Source organism: Cornus florida, unplaced genomic scaffold (assembly GCF_030987335.1).
Source record: "Cornus florida cultivar Cherokee Brave unplaced genomic scaffold, ASM3098733v1 CherokeeBrave_3.0.0_Hap2_Chr05, whole genome shotgun sequence".
NCBI classification, from domain to species: domain Eukaryota; kingdom Viridiplantae; phylum Streptophyta; class Magnoliopsida; order Cornales; family Cornaceae; genus Cornus; species Cornus florida.
Window position 1 is genome coordinate 56,844,626 of NW_026775575.1, and position 23,924 is coordinate 56,868,549.

General features: G+C 32.8%; 3 protein-coding genes across 3 annotated transcripts; 1 reads left to right on the forward strand and 2 right to left on the reverse strand.

Annotated features, from left to right (window-relative positions):
* Positions 1 to 2,115: 2,115 nt before the first annotated feature.
* On the reverse strand, positions 2,116 to 3,357 carry LOC132310164 (glycine-rich RNA-binding protein 8-like). The gene is made up of 2 exons (XM_059808383.1): positions 3,075 to 3,357; positions 2,116 to 2,616 (listed from the first exon to the last, which is right to left on the reverse strand). Exons 1-2 carry the CDS (start codon positions 3,250 to 3,252, stop codon positions 2,246 to 2,248), a joined length of 549 nt encoding a protein of 182 aa, XP_059664366.1. The 5' UTR covers positions 3,253 to 3,357; the 3' UTR covers positions 2,116 to 2,245.
* Positions 3,358 to 10,112: 6,755 nt separating this feature from the next.
* On the forward strand, positions 10,113 to 10,499 carry LOC132309310 (uncharacterized). The gene has a single exon (XM_059807626.1). The coding sequence runs from the start codon at positions 10,113 to 10,115 to the stop codon at positions 10,497 to 10,499; it is 387 nt and encodes a 128-aa protein (XP_059663609.1).
* Positions 10,500 to 20,800: 10,301 nt separating this feature from the next.
* LOC132310165 (glycine-rich RNA-binding protein 8-like) lies at positions 20,801 to 22,042 on the reverse strand. The gene is made up of 2 exons (XM_059808384.1): positions 21,760 to 22,042; positions 20,801 to 21,301 (listed from the first exon to the last, which is right to left on the reverse strand). Exons 1-2 carry the CDS (start codon positions 21,935 to 21,937, stop codon positions 20,931 to 20,933), a joined length of 549 nt encoding a protein of 182 aa, XP_059664367.1. The 5' UTR covers positions 21,938 to 22,042; the 3' UTR covers positions 20,801 to 20,930.
* Between the last annotated feature and the right edge of the window lie 1,882 nt (positions 22,043 to 23,924).

Here is a 23,924-nt window from a genome sequence, read left to right on the forward strand (position 1 = left end):
GAATATATAAATCTTACAACAAAGTGCATGCGTATACCCTAAAGTTTCAAACATTATGAAAGTTTAGTATAGATCATTACAAGGAATCATTCTTCCTAACATCTATATTCCAAGGTGAACTAAGGGATCTTCTCAAGCTACACAATCAATTGAAATGGAAGACAATATACGAGTATACATGCTCAAGTATACATAAGTATATACTTACAAGTATACTAAACAATATTGAAACTAGATATACAATATATAAGTATACACTCTAGTATACTGACAATATTGAAATACACATAAAAGAAGTAAACAAGGCACGAGTATACTAAGCTAAATTAAAATACGCACGAAACAAGAATACAGGACGCAAGTTTACTAAATGGAATCGAAATACGCATGAAACAAGTATACAAGACGCAAGTATATATACTAAATGGGATTGAAATACGCACGAAACAAGTATACAGGGCACAAGTATGCTAAATGAAATCGAAATACGCACAAAACAAGTAAAAAAATAAATAAAATTGACACAAAAAATTGATGTATGTATTTACAGAATAATGATAAGTAGTGCAATTAAAATCATTAAGTGGTGCTTTCTATCCATTTCCTCAGTCCCAAAATAGAATACAAAAAAATCTTAAAAGAAAATACCTAAAAACCTAAATTGCCTTTATTATACAACGTACCGATTAAAAAATAGAAGGAAAACATGAAACCTAATTTGCCTTTATTGCCTTTGTTTTTGATAGCATGAAAGTTATTTAAAAATACCTAAATTGCTTTTATTACACAAAATAATAGAATAATAAAATAACAATAGAAATGTAAAATAAGGAGGTCTGAAAATATTTTTTAGCTTCTTTTGTGCCAGAAAAGTTTTAAGAGTAAATAGGCAGATGCAAAAATCCTCATATTCAAACTTTAAATTTTATCCAAACTCTAAAGCAAAAAAATTTAAAATTTTTTGTTTCCTTCACTTTTTAGCTGATTCCATCTTATCAAATAGAGCGTAGTACATGATTCTTTTACACACCCATACTTTCACCAAAACTCGGGTGTGAATTTTTATTGGGCTATTGCCGTTGATAAATGACTCTAGAATATTTTCTTAGGATAAGGATTATTATTTATTTATTTAAAAAAGAAGTTAAATAAGCAAACTCACTCGCCTATGCTTTCACCAAAGCTCGAACCGGATGTGAGTTTGTATTGAGCTGTTACCGTGACTTTTGTTAAAGGACTAAATTACAAATACCTAGTTTACCGAATAGGGCTTGCGAAAGACATACATTGGAGATCAAAGAAAGAATTAATAATAATAAAAATGTAGAGACTGAAAAATCGGTGCATCACATGTGGAATTAAAACAAGAATGATGATGATAATGATGAGAAGTTAATTACTTGACTTTTGCTAAATTTACTCAATGTTATGAATGTTATTATATTATAGTTAAATATTTAATTATATTAAATATAAATTAAGTAGTTAAGAATTAAATCATTTTTTATGAAATTGTTTGAAATTTGTGAGTTAATTAGGTTCTTATGTCCTGTTAAAAAAAGAAAAAGAAAAAATTAGGTTCTTATGCGTAACATGTGCGTGGATATAAGATAGTATTAATGTTAAGTTTTTTAATTAATATATATTAAAAGAATTATAAAAAATGTAATTAAAATATGATCATTCATCATCATTTCCTTGCCTTTTTTTGATCCATATGAACCCCCTTCACTAATTTTAGTAATTTCATTGCATGATTGACTCTGTTTCTAGTGAGAAGCAGAGTAAAAAAATCATGCTTTCTCTAAGTTTTTATCTTGTTTATATAATAGAGAGACTTGGAAAGAAAAAGACCAACTTGAATAATCAGTTCATACAAAATCTAAAGCTTTGTTGATGAAGTAGTACGCTACTTTAAACCATAATTGGCTTTTTAGCTCATTTTTTTAAGGGTGTCCGAGTGCGTTGGTGTGACCAATATTGCGAAACATACAAGAAGAAAAAATAAAAGAAAATAAAATAAAAGAAGAGAAGGATTGATATGACCAGAAAACACGAAATTTCAAACATAAATTTGGGAAAGTAATTGACAAACGATGAGAATGGTAAACCATATGGAATAAACAAAATACTTATGTTATAAAGCAATTCAAAATTTTCTCCAACTTGTTGCCAGAAAGAATACAATAACGAGGGATATAATGGAGAAGATAAAAGCGGATTTTTGAAACTTGTCTTGGAAAAATCATGCTTTCACAGCTTTTTTACCCAGGTCGGGAAAGTGAAGAGGATCTTCAACTGAAGGAACAGCAGCAGCTACTCGTGGCCGTGAATTCTCGGCCCCCCTGTTCCCACCAAGACCGGCACCAGTTGTAGAGTTAGCTACTGGTGCAGGCCGTGAATATCCCCTGCCCCAAGTTCGCTCCTCCTGGCCACATCCGCGTCCACCACCATTTGTAGAGTTAGCAACTGGTCCATTATTCCTCCTATATCCTTCAGCCACTGCATTCCCTTTATAGTTGGGTTGATAACCATCAGCTCCTCCATTATTCCTGCGATAACCTCCATTATTCCTGCGATAACCACTGCCTCCTCCTCTCACTGTCTCAGATTTCACTGAAATTAATTAACACCACCATTATCACACAAAAAATTTTAATTTTTAAGAAACTGAATAAGAATAAAAGAATTGCACCCAAACAGCACTAAACGATAACAATCTACTGAATTAGAAACTGAATACAGAATAAAGAATTGCACCCAAACAGAACCCTAAACTAAAAAAACCCAATTGTAAAATTTTTAATCTTACATAAATTAGAGAAGTTATCTCCGATAAATTATAAAAGTAGATAAAGATAAAATCTTAATTACCCAACAATCTTGCTCACCCTATCAAATAAACCTCTTTCAGAATCCATTAACATCGTTTAATCAGATCAATTTACAAAAGCCACGAAACATTAAGAGCATGAGCATTATATAAATTTGTATAAACAAATAAATACATACCAATATAAACAGGATTTAAAATATAAACTTATACATACAGAACAAGAAGAACGGAATTATACCATAATGGGGGTTCAACCGCCGTTCTTCTTCCTCCTTCTTCAGCCGCTCTTCTTCTTTCTTCAGCCGCTCTTTTTCTTTCCTCAGCCGCTCCGCCTCGATCTTTGCGGCGAGGTCTGCGGCATCAACCTCGCTTTCTTCTCCGGTCAAGATAGAGAAGAAATTCCCTTGACGAGCCATGTAAAAGGGCACAATAAGAACGACAGAAGGGTTTTTCCCTTGATCTCTCTCCAACTATGACTTCACACACTTAAGAGGATTCCGTGGGGAGAAAGAGAAGTGATGGGGCTTTTAATAGAGGCTCCACTTTCCGTTCTCAACTACACATTCCTTTCTCAACTAGTATCGTGATTTTACAGATTATTTTCACTATTTCTAATTAATCTTTGGACTATTATTGGTTTTTACCCATTTTCACTTTCCTTTCTCAACAGTGTTGTGATTTTTTTTGTGTGGCTTTACACAGACTATATATTTTATCTATATCTAATTAAACCACTTGTCTTTGGGTTATTCTTGGTTTATACCTATTTCCACTTTCCATTCTTAACTACTATTGTGATTTTTTGTGGCTTATAAGTCGACTTTTTCTCTATTTATAATTAAACCCCACATCTTTGGTTTATTCTTGGTTTTTACCCATTCACTTTCCTTTATTAACTATTATTGTGATTTGTTGTGGCTTTACCCCGACAATATATTTTCTCTATTTGTAAATAAACTCCTTGTCTTGGTCTATTCATGGTTTTTACTCTTGGAATTATAAGATTGGATTTGGAAAGATGTTTGGAAAAGGTGGAATTTTAAAAGGAATGGGATTTGATGAATTTCAACAAATATTATAATGTTGACAAATTCAAATAAAATTGAGATTCTGAAAAATGAAGTGATTGAAAGAAAAATAATTTTTTCATTGTGTAATTTATTACTAATACATGATAATAACACGATAGAAGCAAAAACAATGTGATAAGCAAATCCTAATAATATTAAATTCAATGTGGTTTAACATATTCATTTATTTGTTTCAAATTTCTAAAATTTTCTTAAAATGTAAACAGGCATGGGGAATTCAACTGCATTTGATTTTAAGTTAATAAAAGAAAAATATTACTTAGGCTTAATTTGGTTAGATAAAATAATAATAATAAAAAAAAAATAGAGGCATGTGGAGGCCTACTCGCACTTTTTGTTCCTCAATTTTGTTGTGCAGTTCCTCCTCCGTAGGTTTTTTTTTTTTTTTAAAAAAAAAAAAATATATATATATATATATATATATATATATATATTATTATTATTGCAAGTTATGGATTCAATTATCTTCACTCCATTATTTCTCAAAAGAGTAATGATACTTGTCCGATCAAATTGACTTACTCCTAATCAAATTCTATGTGTAACTGCCACTTAAATGAAGTGATGGGATTTTAAATAGAGGCTCCACTTTCCTTTCTCAACTAGTATCATGATTTTATAGATTATTTTCTCTATTTCTAATTAAACCCCTCTTCCTCGGACTATTATTGGTTTTTGCCCATTTTCACTTTCCTTTCTTAACAGTGTTGTGATTTTTTGTGTGGCTTTACACCGGCTATATATTTTCTCTATTTCTAATTAAACCCCTTGTCTTTCGGCTATTCTTGGTTTATACCTATTTCCACTTTCCATTCTTAACTACTAGTGTGATTTTTTGTGGCTTTTAAATCGACTTTTTTCTCTATTTATAATTAAACCCCTCTTGTTTGGTCTATTCTTGGTTTTTACCCATTCACTTTCCTTTATTAACTATTATTGTGATTTTTTATGGCTTTACTCCAACAATATATTATCTCTATTTGTAAATAAACTCCTTGTCTTTGGGCTATTCACGGTTTTTACTCTTGGAATTATAAAATTGGATTTGGAAATGGATTTTAAGATGTTTGGAAAAGGTGGGATTTTAAAATGAATGGGATTTGATGAATTTCAACAAATATTATAATGTTGACAAATTCAAATAAAATTAAGATTTTGAAAAATGAAGTTATTGATAGTAAAATAAATTTTTCATTGTGTAATTTATTTAACATTAAAAAATTTATTATTAATACATAAGAATAACACAATACAAGCATAAACAATGTGATAAGCAAATATTAATAATATTAAATTCAATGTGGTTTAACAACTTCATTTATTTGTTTCAAATTTCTAAAATTTTCTTAAAAAGCAAACAGGCATGGGGAATTCAACTACATTTGAGTTTAAGTTAATAAAAGAAAAATATTACTTTAGGCTTAATTTGGCTAGATAAAAAAAAAAAAAAAAATGGAGGCGTTTGGAGGCCTAATCACAGTAGGTTAAATATTTCCACTTTCTATATACGATTTTTGTTCCCGAATTATGTTGTGCATTTCTTCCTCTGCAGGTTCTTTTGTTTTGTTTTTTTTTTTTTTTAAATATTATTATTATTATTATTCCAAGTTGTGGATTCAATTATCATCATTCCATTGTTTCTCAAAAGAGTAATGATATGTGTCCGATCAAATTGGCCTACTCCTAATCTGAATCCTATGTGTAACTGCCATGTAATTACCTAAATAGTGTGGCTAAAGATACCAAAAATAAATATGGAAAGAAATTAAAGAGGTTTTGACTACCCGTCTCCATCTCTCTTATTTTTCTATTCATCTTCTTCGTTTAACTGCTTCCTTGATTCTTTCGGTGATGAGTTGATGATGGGTCTGGTGGAGGCGTCAAATTGAAGATTAAAGAGAGCGCGCATCCACTTCGTAATGAACTTTTGAAGTTTTTTTTTTTTAATTTATAATCAAATCCCCAAAACTGACACAATATACCGAAGCTAAAATTTATATTGAAAAAAAAAAATGAACATAACAGGAAGTTAGAATTGAACAAGGCGTTAGAGGAGTGGGTACGACTTGACAGCCTTTGGGAATAGATCCTTTGGGAGGCCGGCCTTCGTAATGAACTTTTGCAGGTTTTTTTTTTTTTTTTTAATCTAATCCCCAAAAATGATATAATATATAGAAGCCAAAATATTTATTGAAAAAAAAAAAAAAAAAAAAAAACATGAATGCATACTTTCAATCTTATTAGGGTTTTTTATTTTTTTTTATTTTTTTTTTTTTCTCTTCAAGCAAACATATACGTTTATATGTATTTTCCCCTTTGATTTCATGAACCAATAGAGACTTCTCAATGCTTTATTTTCCCTTCAATTTTTCAAATTGGAAAAAAGAGAACCACGAGTCAGAGTGAGAAAGAATCAAGAAATCAGCAGAACGAAGAAGATGAATAGAGAAATCAGAGAGATGGAGAGGGGTGTTAAAAACTTCTTCAGCTTCTTTCCATATTTATTTTTATTTTTGGTATCTTTAGCGTACAAATTAAATATCAACGATTTAAGTAATTACGTAGCAGTTACACGTTGGATTCAGACTAGGAGTAGACCAATTTGATCGGAGAGAGTATCATTACTCTTCTCAAAACTGTTGAATGAACTGCAATACCATACAACACATTGACAGTCCATTCAGCAGATATGAAATTAATGCTATAATGGATTGAAACAGTGATCAGTAAAGGAAACCAAAGTTTCACATCTATGAAATGACAACAGGGAGACTAGTACAATACTGTAAAGTATTGAGACAACACATATACAATATTGAATGTGTATATATATATATATATTGTCGTAAATTCTTCTAAACTGATTTATGTAGGTGCAATTTTTCACACCTGAACACATAAAAAAATATATCAAAGAAGATTATGAGTAAAGATTTATATGAAGCCGTTATTGGCAGTTTTCGGATATGGACGTTTATGCCTCCTTATTATACGATATTCTCTTTTATTGTGGGCGTTATGAATGTTTGAATGTGTCGATCTTGGGCTATTCTTTGGTCTGCTTCTATTAACCAGGATTTCTTTCACCAGTTGGCCTAAATTGACATGCTTTCGGGTCTTTCTTGTTGGGCCTCTAATTTTTACTGGGCTTCAAAGCTTATTTTAACAAAAGGTGGACTTTACATTTATATCACTTGTTTAACACGTCATTTAAAATTAGAAAAAATTTAAATTATTATGGTCTAAAGTAATTATTGCATAAATAATTATTGTATCATTATTTGAAATTATTGCGTAATTAATGTAAAGAAATTTTGTGTTGCAGTGAGATTCGAAGTCATCAACATGAACTGTTTGCATGTGATATGCTATGCCCCGTCAGCTTTCCGATGTGCATTTGCCGCATCCCAGACAAATATACTTACAACTATGAAGCACGGACACCGACACGAGACATGGGTACGACACGACACGGATACGGCGACACGGCAAATTTCAAAAAAATAGGATACGGACATGGTGGGGATACGCCTATAAAATAATATATATATATATATATATAATTATATATTCAAAATATAATTACTAGAACTTTGCACATTCATTTTTTTTAATAACATTTAGGTATATATAACTACAAAATTGCAAATAAAACAACAACAAATAACATGACCAATTTCAATGGACAAAATAGAAAATAAATGAAAAATAAAGTTGATCCAAATTCCAAACGAAGATATGCAGAAGAGACATAGTTATAATGGGCTAAATATGTGCATGAATAAACATATAAACTTTTAGTCTTTCTCAAAGTCTTGTTCATGTAACTTTAAAAAAAAAAAAAAAAAATTTGTTTTGTTCATGTACAGAGATAATTAAAGAAGAGGAGAGACTGAGAGTGGAAGTGAGAGAAAATAAATTTACTGTGCAGTACCCTTATCTATAGTTGTTATTTTATTTTTTCAAAATTTATTTTTAAACTTCTAAAAAATTACATTATTTACCCCATTTATCTTTAAAAAAAAATTACAAAATATACCCCGCCGTGTCCGAGCCGTGTCTCCCGCGTGTCCGAGCTGTGTCCACCCGTGTTTGAGCCGTGTCCGAGCCGTGTCCACCCCGTGTCCAATAAAAAAATAATTTTTGGACACTTTATAGAATTGTCGGACAAGTGTCCGAGCCTCGGACACGCGTGTCCGTGTCCGAAAAGTGTCTGACACTGGTACGAGACCCCTAGGAGGAGTGTCCGTGCTTCATACACTTACAACTAGATATAATATTCGTACGAGTTTTAAAATTAATTGCATAGATATGATCGAGTCAGGTACGAGTTGTGGCGGGACACAACAAATGTCCCTTCACGACGTCAAATCCAACCGATCGACATTTGACAACTAGCATCGGCACCACCGGCGACGACAAAGACGACGAGTTCGCCGGAATCATATTCGCCCTTCGGTGGTACGAACCGAATTAGTTATTCTGCATGTAACGGTTCTTCCTCCACGGAGGAAGGTGCAGACCTTGGCTCTTCAACGACCGTCTCGCCGGCGTTGCTCATCACCTTCATGACCTGCTTTAACTCCTCACTCCTACTGACGAAAACCCTAGGCAAAGCCTGTAACACGCACTCGTACGCGCACGTAGACCTCGCGATCTTGAACTCTCTGTTGAAATCGAGGTCGATGAAGTATTAGCGTAGCAACACAGCGGACTCTGACATCAAGACGTCGATGAATTCGTTGCCACTAATGGTCAGTCTGCCGGAGCTCTCCCACCTCGTCTTGCAAATCAACGCAGTGCGTCCACAAAATTGGAGAAAAGCCATCATGTTTCACCAAAAAATCGATTTATCTGAATTCGAATTTGAATTAGCACTCGAGAGCGTAACTACAGCTCTAGAAACACAAGCTTCGAGTGCATTCTTGAACGAATGAACACAATTAGAGACCGTTGGATAAATGAGGTAATTGATCACGTCCGTTGGATTGGATATTGACCGATCAAGCTCGAAATCGGATTCGTTCTCTAGCGAGTGAGCGGCGGTGTTGTCTTCAAGGAAGTGGTGGATGAGATCGGAGAGGCAGGTTGATTCGTTGTTGTCTTGGGAACTTTGTTCACTGTAAATGTTGAAATGTGTATGATTCAATCTTTACTCACTAAAACACTCTTCGTCAAAGGCAACTCCAATAAATTTAATTCAGAAATCTCAATTTCTTTCAAAGTAAAAAAATACACAGAGGCCGAATCCAAAGCCAAAAGAGGGATCCTAAAGACCCTAAGAGAATAGTTCCACCCACTTCGGATCCTCGTGTCCCGACCATTGTCCCAAAACATCCACATACATAGATACACTTCCAAAATAACATCCATACAATACAATAATTCAAATTACATCATTTAACTTCATATCATCCCAAAACTCCTGGTTGTTTTGAGCCAATTCGTCATGAAATTGAACTTTTCTTGCAAAATGTGTTACATTGTTCTCTTTAGCCAAACTTTTTGAAGTCAAATGTTCCGATGTTGCATAATAAGTTTGAATTCTACCTAAATGTACAACTTCAAAAGTGAATTCTAAACATGCTAACACAATACAAGAAATTTGACCTTTTACAAAAAGCTATTTGCGTTACTTTCCAAGTTGTAAAGCTATTTACAAAAAGCTATTTGCGTTACTTTACAAAAAGCCATTCACGATGTCACATGGCAAGAAGTATATTTTGGTAGGGGTGGATTACATCTCCAAGTGGGTAGAAGCAGTGGCAACAACGACTAATGATTACAAGGTGGTGGTCGAATTTCTTCAAAGCAATATTTTCAGTTGGTTTGGAATGCCAAGGGCTGTAATCAGCAATGGTGGAAAGTATTTTTGTAATCGCTTTCTTCGAGTCTTATTTCAGAAATATGCTATCTCTCACAAGGTAGGTACTTCTTACCACCCTCAGACAAGCGGTCAAGTAGAGATTTCAAATCACAAGATCAAACATATCCTTGAGAAGACGGTTCGACCGGATCGAAAGGATTAGTCATTGCATCTCAATAATGCTTTATGGGTGTATTGTACCGCATTCAAGACACCAATTGGGATGTCGCCATATCGCTTGGTCTTCGGGAAAGCATGTCATTTACCTGTGTAATTGGAGCATAAAGCTTTTTGGGCCGTGAAAAAATTGAACTTCGACATGAGTCAAGCTGGGGCCAAGAGGAAGTTGCAGTTAAGTGAATTAGAAGAACTTCGCAATGATGCTTACGCAAGCGCAAGAATTTACAAAGCTAGAACCAAGGTGTTTCATGATAAGCACATTGTGAGAAAATCTATCGAGCCAGGTAACAAAGTCTGGTTGTTCAACTCCAAGCTGAAGCTATTTCCAGGGAAATTGCGCTCAAGATGGAATAGTCCATACCAAGTTCAAACGGTAACCCCTCATGGGGCTATCACTATTTTTGACCCAAAGAAAGGCAAGACACTACAAGTAAATGGTCAGAGATTGAAGCAATACATTAAAGATTCTGTGCCTACAGAAGGTGTTGAATCTGTCACTTTGGCTGATCCCATTTACTCCACCTAATCATCCAGGTATCACGTCGCCTACCAACATTAAATATAGGAATTGTAGATAAGATTATGTTTTTATTTTTATTTTTATCTTTTGTTATTTTTCTTTCTCTCTTAAATTTTATCTTTTGTTTTAGTAGATTAGGAGGATTTAATTTGTTTTGTAGGGCTTTTAGTTACTTGTGCAGGTTTACAAGTTATGCTTGTTTCGAAGAAAAAAAAAAAATTCGTGGCATACTAAGAAACAGAGGCTGATTGGAGCAGAACAGTGCATTTTTTGGGTCCAAACATCAACCAAACCGCCTACGGCTGTTTCCACAGCGTAGATCTCGAAAAAATACCCAAAATGAAAAAAGAAAAAAAAAAAAAAAAAAAATTGGTCCAAAATGGACCTCCGATGCCAAAGTTATGGCCGTTTGAAGTTTGCATTCTAAAAAAAAAAAAAACAATTAGAACTACAAGCAAGTTCGGGTGGCCATCGCCCGAATGGAATTTCTGGAGAAGCCCAAGCAAGTCCGGGCGATCGATCACCCGACCCATGGGCGACCATCGCCCTATGGCGAGAAAAAGGAAGCTGACAAGCAGGTCCAGGCGATCGATCGCCCGGCCCATGTGTAATACCCCGATATTGTAAAAAGGATTTCTTAATTAAATTAATTTATATTATATTATTATTATTATTTTTAAGTGATTGGTTTTATTTAATTAGGTGCTTGATAGTTGTGATTTGTTTTATTTAATTAAGTGCGTAGGTAAATTGTATTGTTTTAATTAAATTATATATTTTGTAATTTTATTTGTTAAATTTATACGGTGTTTGATTTGTGGAATGCTAGTTAGTGAAGTGTTTATTTGATTTGCGTGATTTTATGTTGGTGTACCTTTATTGTTAATTATTGGTAGCTATTAAATTTAATTTCATTATTTTAGGTATTTAAGTTATTTGTATTGGGATTAAAGGAAGTTGGACCAACGGATATGGTATTGGGCTTGAAGGAAGCCTTGTTGGGTTAATTGGTAAAGGCCCATGGTTGTGAGGATATTTAATAATTATCTTTGCATAATTATACCTATATAATTACATGTGTATATTAATTCATTATTAAATCATGTGGAGGGGTATATATGTCAATATAATTATATATTGATATATATAGGTATATATAATTTATTTAACTAATGGTTATATATGGAAGGTAATATATATATGTTTATAGTAAAATATATGTATGTATATATATTATTTAAAAGATAAATATTATTTATTTTATATGATAATCCTAATGGGAAAAGGATTTAGTTTTTGTATGTATATAAATAGACACATAAGACTCTGGGGTTAGGAGTTTTTCCACGTTAGAAAAATAAGAGAATTAGAGAGAGAAGAAGAAGGGCTAACGAAGAGGAGGCCGGATCAAAGAACGTAAGAGGAGACCGGATTTGGAAAAGAAAAGGCGAGTTCCTCTCTACTTCTCCTCTTAGAACTCATAAACTTATCACCTTGATTATCGAAATTATAATTTTATTTTATTAAATTAAATTATTATTCAGATTGGAGGAGCATATTTATTCTTTACAAAATTATAGAATTAAACATGTGAATATATGTATGCATTGTTCTGATAATTTAGATCTTGTAGGTGAGGTTAGGTTAATTAAATTTTATTTTTCTAAAATTTTTATATTTTGCGTTAACCTTGTGTAGCACGATTAATTAAATTAAATGGATTTTAATTTAATTGTATATGTTCATTTATGCCCAAAATAATAAATAGAGCTTTTGGGATTTTTCTGAGATTTTCTGAACAATTTCTGAAATTAATTTATATTTTTAATGTTAATTTAGAAATTGTTATATATATATATATATATATATATATATGTTAAATTGTTTAACAAACACACTGGAGGCGGCTAGTATTTGCGCATCAATAGGATTTTTATCCAGTGTTGTCGCGTACGTAGGAAAAGGGTGCACTCGTTGATTTAGGCCATAGGATTAATTTTATTTAGTTGGATTGATCTGGTGTGATGCGGTCCATTGTAAGTTGATACACATGCGGCATCAATGGTTAGATGTAGTTGATTAAGGGAGAGGATCCAGTGCATCGCGGCTTACCAAGAGCACCAAACAACAACCAATTAGGAGCTGCCAACACGCGCCGAGAGTGGCTCAGGCGCGTGAGGGCGCGTGCAGGCGCGTGGACGCGCCTGCCGGTAAGGGGAAGCGCGTGGAGGCGCGTGGGAGTAGTCTAGGGCTATGTGGCGGCGCGTGAAGGCACGTGGGGATGCGTGTGAGGTCCTGGAAAGTTGCTTGAGACTCCGGTGAAGTTCCAGTATTTATCTTAAGCATGTTAGGGTTAAAATTAATCATTAGAGGGTGTGTTCTTGATATTTTGAGAGCCTCAGAGTGTTACTAAGATACCTAGTAGCATTTAGTGGTATAAATATAATTAATTAAATATTTTTGCAATGAAAGGAGGTGTATATATGTGTATATATATGTAGATATGATTTTAAATAGTCAACGATTGGTATGGAATGTATGATACACACATATATATATATTACAAAATATATGTGTATATATATATTATTTAAGATTATTAAATATTATAAATCTTGTTTGGTATGACTTGATTCGTGTATGGTATGGTTGATTTAAAATCGTAATAGATACACGGTTATTAAATTAAGGACATGCTTATTATATGCATGTGAAGTCTATGTATAATTATACCTAGAGTTAAGTTTAAAATTAATACATGGTTGAATTGTAGGCATGGATGAGTTGCCAAAGGCTTTGATATACTGCCTTATTGGTTATGAATAAATTTCATATATGGGAAGCATGGTTGAATTGCTAATTAATTGTAAAAGTAAATATATTGAAGGAAGCATGGTTGAATTGCTAGTATATAAATAAATATATTTATAAATGGTATGGTTGATTTGCCGGTGCATATTTAAATTGCTATATGTGTAGATGACTAAATTACTGTTTAGGATGGAGTTAAGGTGAGTGGGGTTTACTTTATGAGAAAATTATAAAAGGGGGGGCTTGGTCTAGGTATGACTAATAATTAATTATTGGTGAGTGGTTTTGACAATTTAATGCCCTATTAACTGGTAGGATTCTTGCACTATATATATAAGTATTTATATATATTTGTAGCATCGTATATTAAAGTTAAAGCTTAATTAGGGATGGTTTTGGTAAAGATGATTTGTTTATTGGTTTTCAGAGGCTTGGTAGAGAGAACTTGCTCGTAGGGTTTAACCCGCGATTTATTTTTCAGGTTGTAAAAGGTCAAGTCTCAAGGTTGAGGATCCGCAGCTGGAGGACTTATCCATTCCTTCTATTTACTTAAAAGTAGGATATTAGTTTTGTTTTAGTTGATATTAGTACTTAATTGGTTGAAATTCTAAATAGTAACTTTTGGTTAAGGGGTCCTTGAGTTACGGGATTCCCGAGTTGTAACCATTTGGAAGTTATTAATGGATTTACTATTAATTGGATTTCTTCAGCGTTTTATTTTATTCTTTATTTCATTTTGTAATCCGTGCTTGTTTAAATACTTTAATTGGTTTGATATCCCCTGATTTTGTGCGCGGACTTGATCAACCCGTGTTCCGAAATTAGGGGGTCTCACACCATGGGCGACCATCGCCCAGGTTATTTTTTCGGTTACTTCTGAAGAAAAAAAAAAAAAAAAAATTACAAGAAAAGAACAAGGGGCAGTAATTCAAGGGTAGTGGCGGCTTTAGGCGAATTTGGCTTCTTCTCTCAACCATATCTCCCCTATTCCTAAACCAACTACACTGTCCATCACTACTTTCCTTATCATTTCCCACCTTTGATCCTTATATATATATATATATATATATATATATATATATATATATATATCTCCATCCAATTCCATCATTCCATCCCACTATCCATAAACAAAAAAAAATTCGCCTACCCAAATTTCTCCACACCCATTAGAACACCATCACCATCCTAATTTCCTTTCTTCCTTCTACCCTATATATATATATATATATTTCCCTTGTAAATTTCCTTTACCATCCCAATTCCATCTTGTTTATCCATATTGTTTGCACTTATTTGGAGAAGAAATCAAAGTTTTCAAGGTAAGAATTTGGGACTGCCTACCACGCGTTCGAAAAAATGTCGCAAAGAGGTTTTTCTTTTTCATGGCTTCCAGAAAGAAAAAAGCCACACAAGGCGGTGCTTTAACAAACCGCTCCATTCAATCTTCCATGAGGTGGCCAACTCTTCGAGATACCATAGATGAGTGGTGGCATGAGCGCAAACTTAATTATGAAGTGGGCTTTGACATCGAATTCCTTAATGCATGCATTCCAGAAACTCAATGGCCCATTGTAGATTTACAACGCCGGCGAGTTGAATGCCTTTTTGAGCCGGCTGGTAAACTCATATACCCCAGACTAGTCAAGGTGTTTTATCAAAATCTTCATTCCAATCCAGATGAACGGGGAGCACTAGTGTCATCCGTTGATGGTACTATAATTCGCATTACTCCTTCGATGATTGCCATGGCTTTGGGATGTCCACATCAATGCCCGACTGATTTGGAGTCAATGTTCACTCCGATGTCAGACGTCCCCATTAGACTAACGATTAGTCGCCTTGCTGCAAATTGTTTCTCTGGCTCCAAATATAATTCTACTGCTAAATCATCTCTGCCATTACACCTATGGTTCGTCGATGCCATACTTTTACACAATGTATGTCCTCTTACTCATCAATCTGAGCGTCATCAAGATTTTCTTCGTGCTTTATATGCCATCCATTTTGGCCATTGGATATCTTTTCCAGAAATCATCTATGGGCAGCTTAAAAATTTTTATGATTTGGTGATCAAGCAAACTCCAAAAAAAGAAAAAGATTGGAAGTTTCCTTTACCATTCTTTATTATTCGACAGCTAACTTTTCAGGGCTACACTATTGCTACCGATGAGTTCTCTTCTGTGCGTAATGATTGCTATGGTGAGGTTGATTGGAATCGCAGCGGATCTTACATGACATTAAAGGTGGTTGCTGCACCTGGAGAACCGGCTCGCCCAATTATGCAGGGTGAACAAGTTTTTCCTATTCATCCAAGTCAATTGGCTATTAGACAGGTGATTGAAGATGAGTCGGCTGATGAACCCCATGATGAGCCTATGGCAGAGGCAACCAGTGATGTTGAGGATGACACTGATGAGCATCCCTATGACTATTTGGTTGGTGAGGTGACCCAACTTCGATCTGAAGTTCAAGTAATCCATCAGGAGCAGAGGATGATTCTTGAGGAACAAAGGATGATTCGTCAAGATCAAAGATCAATGATGGACATGATGCGTGCGCTTATGATTCATAACGGGCTTAATCTCGATGCTCCACCGCCTCCATTTTAGCTACCATGTTAAGTGCTTTCGTTCTTTGTTTTTATTCTCCTTTGTTTTTATTTTTTATTTTTAGTTATGATATTAGCTATCCTGTTAAGTGATTCCATTTTCTTTTGCCCAGTGAGGACACTGTCCAATTCAAGTTTGGGAGCATAACATTTACTCTAGTTGTATTAAAGTACTCTAGTTGTTACATATTTTTTACTCTAGTTGTTACATATAAATATATATATATATTTAAAAAAAATATTAAAATTAGAAATATTTAAAAAAAAAAATCCAATTCTTTTTCTTTGGCATATTGACTTTAATTCAAGTATTTGTGAATTGTTAAGGGGATTAAGACACTTACGTACTTTTTTAAAAAAAAATTTCTGAGATCGTCTTGAATCCCTAATTTTCGTGCTTTATTTTATGTGGGTTCCATTATCTATTATGATAGGAATTTTAGTAATTATTGGTCCCTGATGGATTTCACACGCACACTAGAATTCTATCTATGGGTATTTGTATTGTTAGTTGAATTCTGATGACTATGGATGGATATAAATTGGTGAACTTTGAAGGTTATTACTATGGCAGAGATATTAAATATATATATATATATATATATATATATATATTTATTTATTTATTTATTTATTTCGTAACCCTTTCATGGAGTAATCGGGGCTCATGTCTCATATGCATAGAGTGCTCGCGTAAAGAAGTAGGGGTAAGGATAAAGAAAAAAAAAAACAGAAAGAAAAAAATAAATAATATTTTGCCATAGAAAATAATTTGAGAAGGGATCTGAGGAATTGAAGTATAGAAGTTGGGTTCAATTGAAAAGACATTACTATATAGGTAATTTGTTAGTGCACAAATTTCACAACATTGGGGATTGATTTTGCTATTGTTCTTGTTATATAAGTGTGTGGGAAACATTGGGGTGAAGTATGAAACTAGGGACTAAGGAGTATAGTCAGATGATAATTTTTAAAGTACTTTTGTGTAGTCTTCCCCTTGATTATTATGATGATATGAGAATAAGTTGATTGCCAGAGGATTAAATTGTGTTGTATGTTTGTGGGTATCGTCTTTGGAAACCCTCACGAGACTTCACTCGTCCACTAGGGGTAACCTAGGGGTTTAAAAGACTTGTTGCATGTGCTAAATGCAATCGTGATTCCCACGAAAGCGGCATTTATGCTTTCTTTAGTTTGATTGCTATGGGACTAGCAATATGTAAGTTTGGGGGTGTGTTAGGCGCTGAATGTTATTCATTTTAGCCCCTTTATTTGTATGTTTTGTTCACTTAATAATAGATTATTTGTGATTTTACATTGTTTTATTGTTTTTTCTTATTTCAGGGCTTTAATTGTAAAATCATTCAACACCAGTAATTCTAAGTTTTAAAAGATAACATTCCGTGGGACCGAGCAATGTTGAAGATCCAAGTCTAATTATACTTAGAAATTAGTCCAAAAGAAGCCACAAGTTGATGGGAATGGAATGAAGAAGAAAAGGAAAAATCATTCTCAAAAAAGGAAACTTTCGCCAAAGTTGGTAACTTAAACCCGTTTTGGTAATCTGGCTGTATCTCTCTCCTCGAGCGTCAAAACAGCTAAATTCCCAAGTTGATTGATAGGAAATTCAAAGAGATACAATTTTGTGTTTCACGAGGATTCCCTAAAACAACTGTTTACCTTGTGAAAATTGGCCTAGAAGTCTTCACGAATTTTGGGAGTCCTTATTCGATAAAATTTCTATGTATGTCTCCCATATTAAAAAGGGAACTTTAAGGCCGATCTTTTATTATTTAAAAGGGAATCCTCTACAACATTGAAGGATCATATGGAGGAGCTTGAGGCTGAGATCAGAGAGGAGCAGTCAAAAGAAAGAAGAGATCGATCCATGGCGGTGAAGATGTCTTCCTCAAGCATGAAGAATTCCACCACAGTCATGCTTGGCTAAACGCTTTGCTAGGGTTGTGATGTAACCCTAACTTAGCACACTGGTTTGATTGTATTTAACTATTAGAGAATAATTTTTATCATGCATGATTATGTAATCTATAAGGTTTTTAATTGAATTTTCAATAAAAATCAGTTTTAGAGTTTTAATTCAATTACAAATATTTTTCTATCTTATCTTAGATATTTTAATCTTGTGATTGAACACTACTCATTCACTTCTTGTAGTTGTATTTGAGAAGATTACACAATGGTATTTCTCTGAATATAATGTTAGAGATTTGATGGATTATGCCAAGAAAAGATAGACCATGCTATACCCTAGAGTAAAGTAGTTAGGTAGATGGTTTATACCAATTGAAGATAGTCCATGCTTAGCTTTAAATTATATTATTTTCTAGCTGAATAAATATGTGTTTGTAGCTATGATTTATTGCATGTTATATGATATATCTCCAATAAATTGATGCAATTGACTGGTGGTGCGACGTTAGTTGTGAAATCATACTCCTAGTCCTCTCTCTCTATTTTCTACATCCTATTTAATCATTGTTCTTTAGTTTATTTTATTTTCTATTTAGTAAATTTAGAATTAATCATCACGATTCGATTATCCTACTTTCAAGTAAATTTGGAATTTAAGAAATCTGCTGACAAACTTATTTTACATAAGTTCCTTGGGTATGACACCCTTACAAGTATACCCTATCTGAAAAGATCCGTGCACTTGCGAGTGGAATATATAAATCTTACAACAAAGTGCATGCGTATACCCTAAAGTTTCAAACATTATGAAAGTTTAGTATAGATCATTACAAGGAATCATTCTTCCTAACATCTATATTCCAAGGTGAACTAAGGGATCTTCTCAAGCTACACAATCAATTGAAATGGAAGACAATATACGAGTATACATGCTCAAGTATACATAAGTATATACTTACAAGTATACTAAACAATATTGAAACTAGATATACAATATATAAGTATACACTCTAGTATACTGACAATATTGAAATACACATAAAAGAAGTAAACAAGGCACGAGTATACTAAGCTAAATTAAAATACGCACGAAACAAGAATACAGGACGCAAGTTTACTAAATGGAATCGAAATACGCATGAAACAAGTATACAAGACGCAAGTATATATACTAAATGGGATTGAAATACGCACGAAACAAGTATACAGGGCACAAGTATGCTAAATGAAATCGAAATACGCACAAAACAAGTAAAAAAATAAATAAAATTGACACAAAAAATTGATGTATGTATTTACAGAATAATGATAAGTAGTGCAATTAAAATCATTAAGTGGTGCTTTCTATCCATTTCCTCAGTCCCAAAATAGAATACAAAAAAATCTTAAAAGAAAATACCTAAAAACCTAAATTGCCTTTATTATACAACGTACCGATTAAAAAATAGAAGGAAAACATGAAACCTAATTTGCCTTTATTGCCTTTGTTTTTGATAGCATGAAAGTTATTTAAAAATACCTAAATTGCTTTTATTACACAAAATAATAGAATAATAAAATAACAATAGAAATGTAAAATAAGGAGGTCTGAAAATATTTTTTAGCTTCTTTTGTGCCAGAAAAGTTTTAAGAGTAAATAGGCAGATGCAAAAATCCTCATATTCAAACTTTAAATTTTATCCAAACTCTAAAGCAAAAAAATTTAAAATTTTTTGTTTCCTTCACTTTTTAGCTGATTCCATCTTATCAAATAGAGCGTAGTACATGATTCTTTTACACACCCATCCTTTCACCAAAACTCGGGTGTGAATTTTTATTGGGCTATTGCCGTTGATACATGACTCTAGAATATTTTCTTAGGATAAGGATTATTATTTATTTATTTAAAAAAGAAGTTAAATAAGCAAACTCACTCGCCTATGCTTTCACCAAAGCTCGAACCGGATGTGAGTTTGTATTGAGCTGTTACCGTGACTTTTGTTAAAGGACTAAATTACAAATACCTAGTTTACCGATTAGGGCTTGCGAAAGACATACATTGGAGATGAAAGAAAGAATTAATAATAATAAAAATGTAGAGACTGAAAAATCGGTGCATCACATGTGGAATTAAAACCAGAATGATGATAATGATGAGAAGTTAATTACTTGACTTTTGCTAAATTTACTCAATGTTAAGAATGTTATTATATTATAGTTAAATATTTAATTATATTAAATATAAATTAAGTAGTTAAGAATTAAATCATTTTTTTATGAAATTGTTTGAAATTTGTGAGTTAATTAGGTTCTTATGTCCTGTTAAAAAAAGAAAAAGAAAAAATTAGGTTCTTATGCGTAACATGTGCGTGGATATAAGATAGTATTAATGTTAAGTTTTTTAATTAATATATATTAAAAGAATTATAAAAAATGTAATTAAAATATGATCATTCATCATCATTTCCTTGCCTTTTTTTGATCCATATGAACCCCCTTCACTAATTTTAGTAATTTCATTGCATGATTGACTCTGTTTCTAGTGAGAAGCAGAGTAAAAAAATCATGCTTTCTCTAAGTTTTTATCTTGTTTATATAATAGAGAGACTTGGAAAGAAAAAGACCAACTTGAATAATCAGTTCATACAAAATCTAAAGCTTTGTTGATGAAGTAGTACGCTACTGATAATTTCATTTGTTTCCAAAATCTATTTTATACTTTTGTTGATGAAATATTTTCCCTCAACAAGTATGAAAATATTGTTATGTTACTTTAAACCATAATTGGCTTTTTAGCTCATTTTTTTAAGGGTGTCCGAGTGCGTTGGTGTGACCAATATTGCGAAACATACAAGAAGAAAAAATAAAATAAAATAAAATAAAAGAAGAGAAGGATTGATATGACCAGAAAACACGAAATTTCAAACATAAATTTGGGAAAGTAATTGACAAACGATGAGAATGGTAAACCATATGGAATAAACAAAATACTTATGTTATAAAGCAATTCAAAATTTTCTCCAACTTGTTGCCAGAAAGAATACAATAACGAGGGATATAATGGAGAAGATAAAAGCGGATTTTTGAAACTTGTCTTGGAAAAATCATGCTTTCACAGCTTTTTTACCCAGGTCGGGAAAGTGAAGAGGATCTTCAACTGAAGGAACAGCAGCAGCTACTCGTGGCCGTGAATTCTCGGCCCCCCTGTTCCCACCAAGACCGGCACCAGTTGTAGAGTTAGCTACTGGTGCAGGCCGTGAATATCCCCTGCCCCAAGTTCGCTCCTCCTGGCCACATCCGCGTCCACCACCATTTGTAGAGTTAGCAACTGGTCCATTATTCCTCCTATATCCTTCAGCCACTGCATTCCCTTTATAGTTGGGTTGATAACCATCAGCTCCTCCATTATTCCTGCGATAACCTCCATTATTCCTGCGATAACCACTGCCTCCTCCTCTCACTGTCTCAGATTTCACTGAAATTAATTAACACCACCATTATCACACAAAAAATTTTAATTTTTAAGAAACTGAATAAGAATAAAAGAATTGCACCCAAACAGCACTAAACGATAACAATCTACTGAATTAGAAACTGAATACAGAATAAAGAATTGCACCCAAACAGAACCCTAAACTAAAAAAACCCAATTGTAAAATTTTTAATCTTACATAAATTAGAGAAGTTATCTCCGATAAATTATAAAAGTAGATAAAGATAAAATCTTAATTACCCAACAATCTTGCTCACCCTATCAAATAAACCTCTTTCAGAATCCATTAACATCGTTTAATCAGATCAATTTACAAAAGCCACGAAACATTAAGAGCATGAGCATTATATAAATTTGTATAAACAAATAAATACATACCAATATAAACAGGATTTAAAATATAAACTTATACATACAGAACAAGAAGAACGGAATTATACCATAATGGGGGTTCAACCGCCGTTCTTCTTCCTCCTTCTTCAGCCGCTCTTCTTCTTTCTTCAGCCGCTCTTTTTCTTTCCTCAGCCGCTCCGCCTCGATCTTTGCGGCGAGGTCTGCGGCATCAACCTCGCTTTCTTCTCCGGTCAAGATAGAGAAGAAATTCCCTTGACGAGCCATGTAAAAGGGCACAATAAGAACGACAGAAGGGTTTTTCCCTTGATCTCTCTCCAACTATGACTTCACACACTTAAGAGGATTCCGTGGGGAGAAAGAGAAGTGATGGGGCTTTTAATAGAGGCTCCACTTTCCGTTCTCAACTACACATTCCTTTCTCAACTAGTATCGTGATTTTACAGATTATTTTCACTATTTCTAATTAATCTTTGGACTATTATTGGTTTTTACCCATTTTCACTTTCCTTTCTCAACAGTGTTGTGATTTTTTTGTGTGGCTTTACACAGACTATATATTTTATCTATATCTAATTAAACCACTTGTCTTTGGGCTATTCTTGGTTTATACCTATTTCCACTTTCCATTCTTAACTACTATTGTGATTTTTTGTGGCTTATAAGTCGACTTTTTCTCTATTTATAATTAAACCCCACATCTTTGGTTTATTCTTGGTTTTTACCCATTCACTTTCCTTTATTAACTATTATTGTGATTTGTTGTGGCTTTACCCCGACAATATATTTTCTCTATTTGTAAATAAACTCCTTGTCTTGGTCTATTCATGGTTTTTACTCTTGGAATTATAAGATTGGATTTGGAAAGATGTTTGGAAAAGGTGGAATTTTAAAAGGAATGGGATTTGATGAATTTCAACAAATATTATAATGTTGACAAATTCAAATAAAATTGAGATTCTGAAAAATGAAGTGATTGAAAGAAAAATAATTTTTTCATTGTGTAATTTATTACTAATACATGATAATAACACGATAGAAGCAAAAACAATGTGATAAGCAAATCCTAATAATATTAAATTCAATGTGGTTTAACATATTCATTTATTTGTTTCAAATTTCTAAAATTTTCTTAAAATGTAAACAGGCATGGGGAATTCAACTGCATTTGATTTTAAGTTAATAAAAGAAAAATATTACTTAGGCTTAATTTGGTTAGATAAAAAAATAATAATAAAAAAAAAATAGAGGCATGTGGAGGCCTACTCGCACTTTTTGTTCCTCAATTTTGTTGTGCAGTTCCTCCTCCGTAGGTTTTTTTTTTTTTTTTTTTAAAAAAAAAAAAAAATATATATATATATATATATATATTATTATTATTGCAAGTTATGGATTCAATTATCTTCACTCCATTATTTCTCAAAAGAGTAATGATACTTGTCCGATCAAATTGGCTTACTCCTAATCAAATTCTATGTGTAACTGCCACTTAAATGAAGTGATGGGATTTTAAATAGAGGCTCCACTTTCCTTTCTCAACTAGTATCATGATTTTATAGATTATTTTCTCTATTTCTAATTAAACCCCTCTTCCTCGGACTATTATTGGTTTTTGCCCATTTTCACTTTCCTTTCTTAACAGTGTTGTGATTTTTTGTGTGGCTTTACACCGGCTATATATTTTCTCTATTTCTAATTAAACCCCTTGTCTTTCGGCTATTCTTGGTTTATACCTATTTCCACTTTCCATTCTTAACTACTAGTGTGATTTTTTGTGGCTTTTAAATCGACTTTTTTCTCTATTTATAATTAAACCCCTCTTGTTTGGTCTATTCTTGGTTTTTACCCATTCACTTTCCTTTATTAACTATTATTGTGATTTTTTATGGCTTTACTCCAACAATATATTATCTCTATTTGTAAATAAACTCCTTGTCTTTGGGCTATTCACGGTTTTTACTCTTGGAATTATAAAATTGGATTTGGAAATGGATTTTAAGATGTTTGGAAAAGGTGGGATTTTAAAATGAATGGGATTTGATGAATTTCAACAAATATTATAATGTTGACAAATTCAAATAAAATTAAGATTTTGAAAAATGAAGTTATTGATAGTAAAATAAATTTTTCATTGTGTAATTTATTTAACATTAAAAAATTTATTATTAATACATAAGAATAACACAATACAAGCATAAACAATGTGATAAGCAAATATTAATAATATTAAATTCAATGTGGTTTAACAACTTCA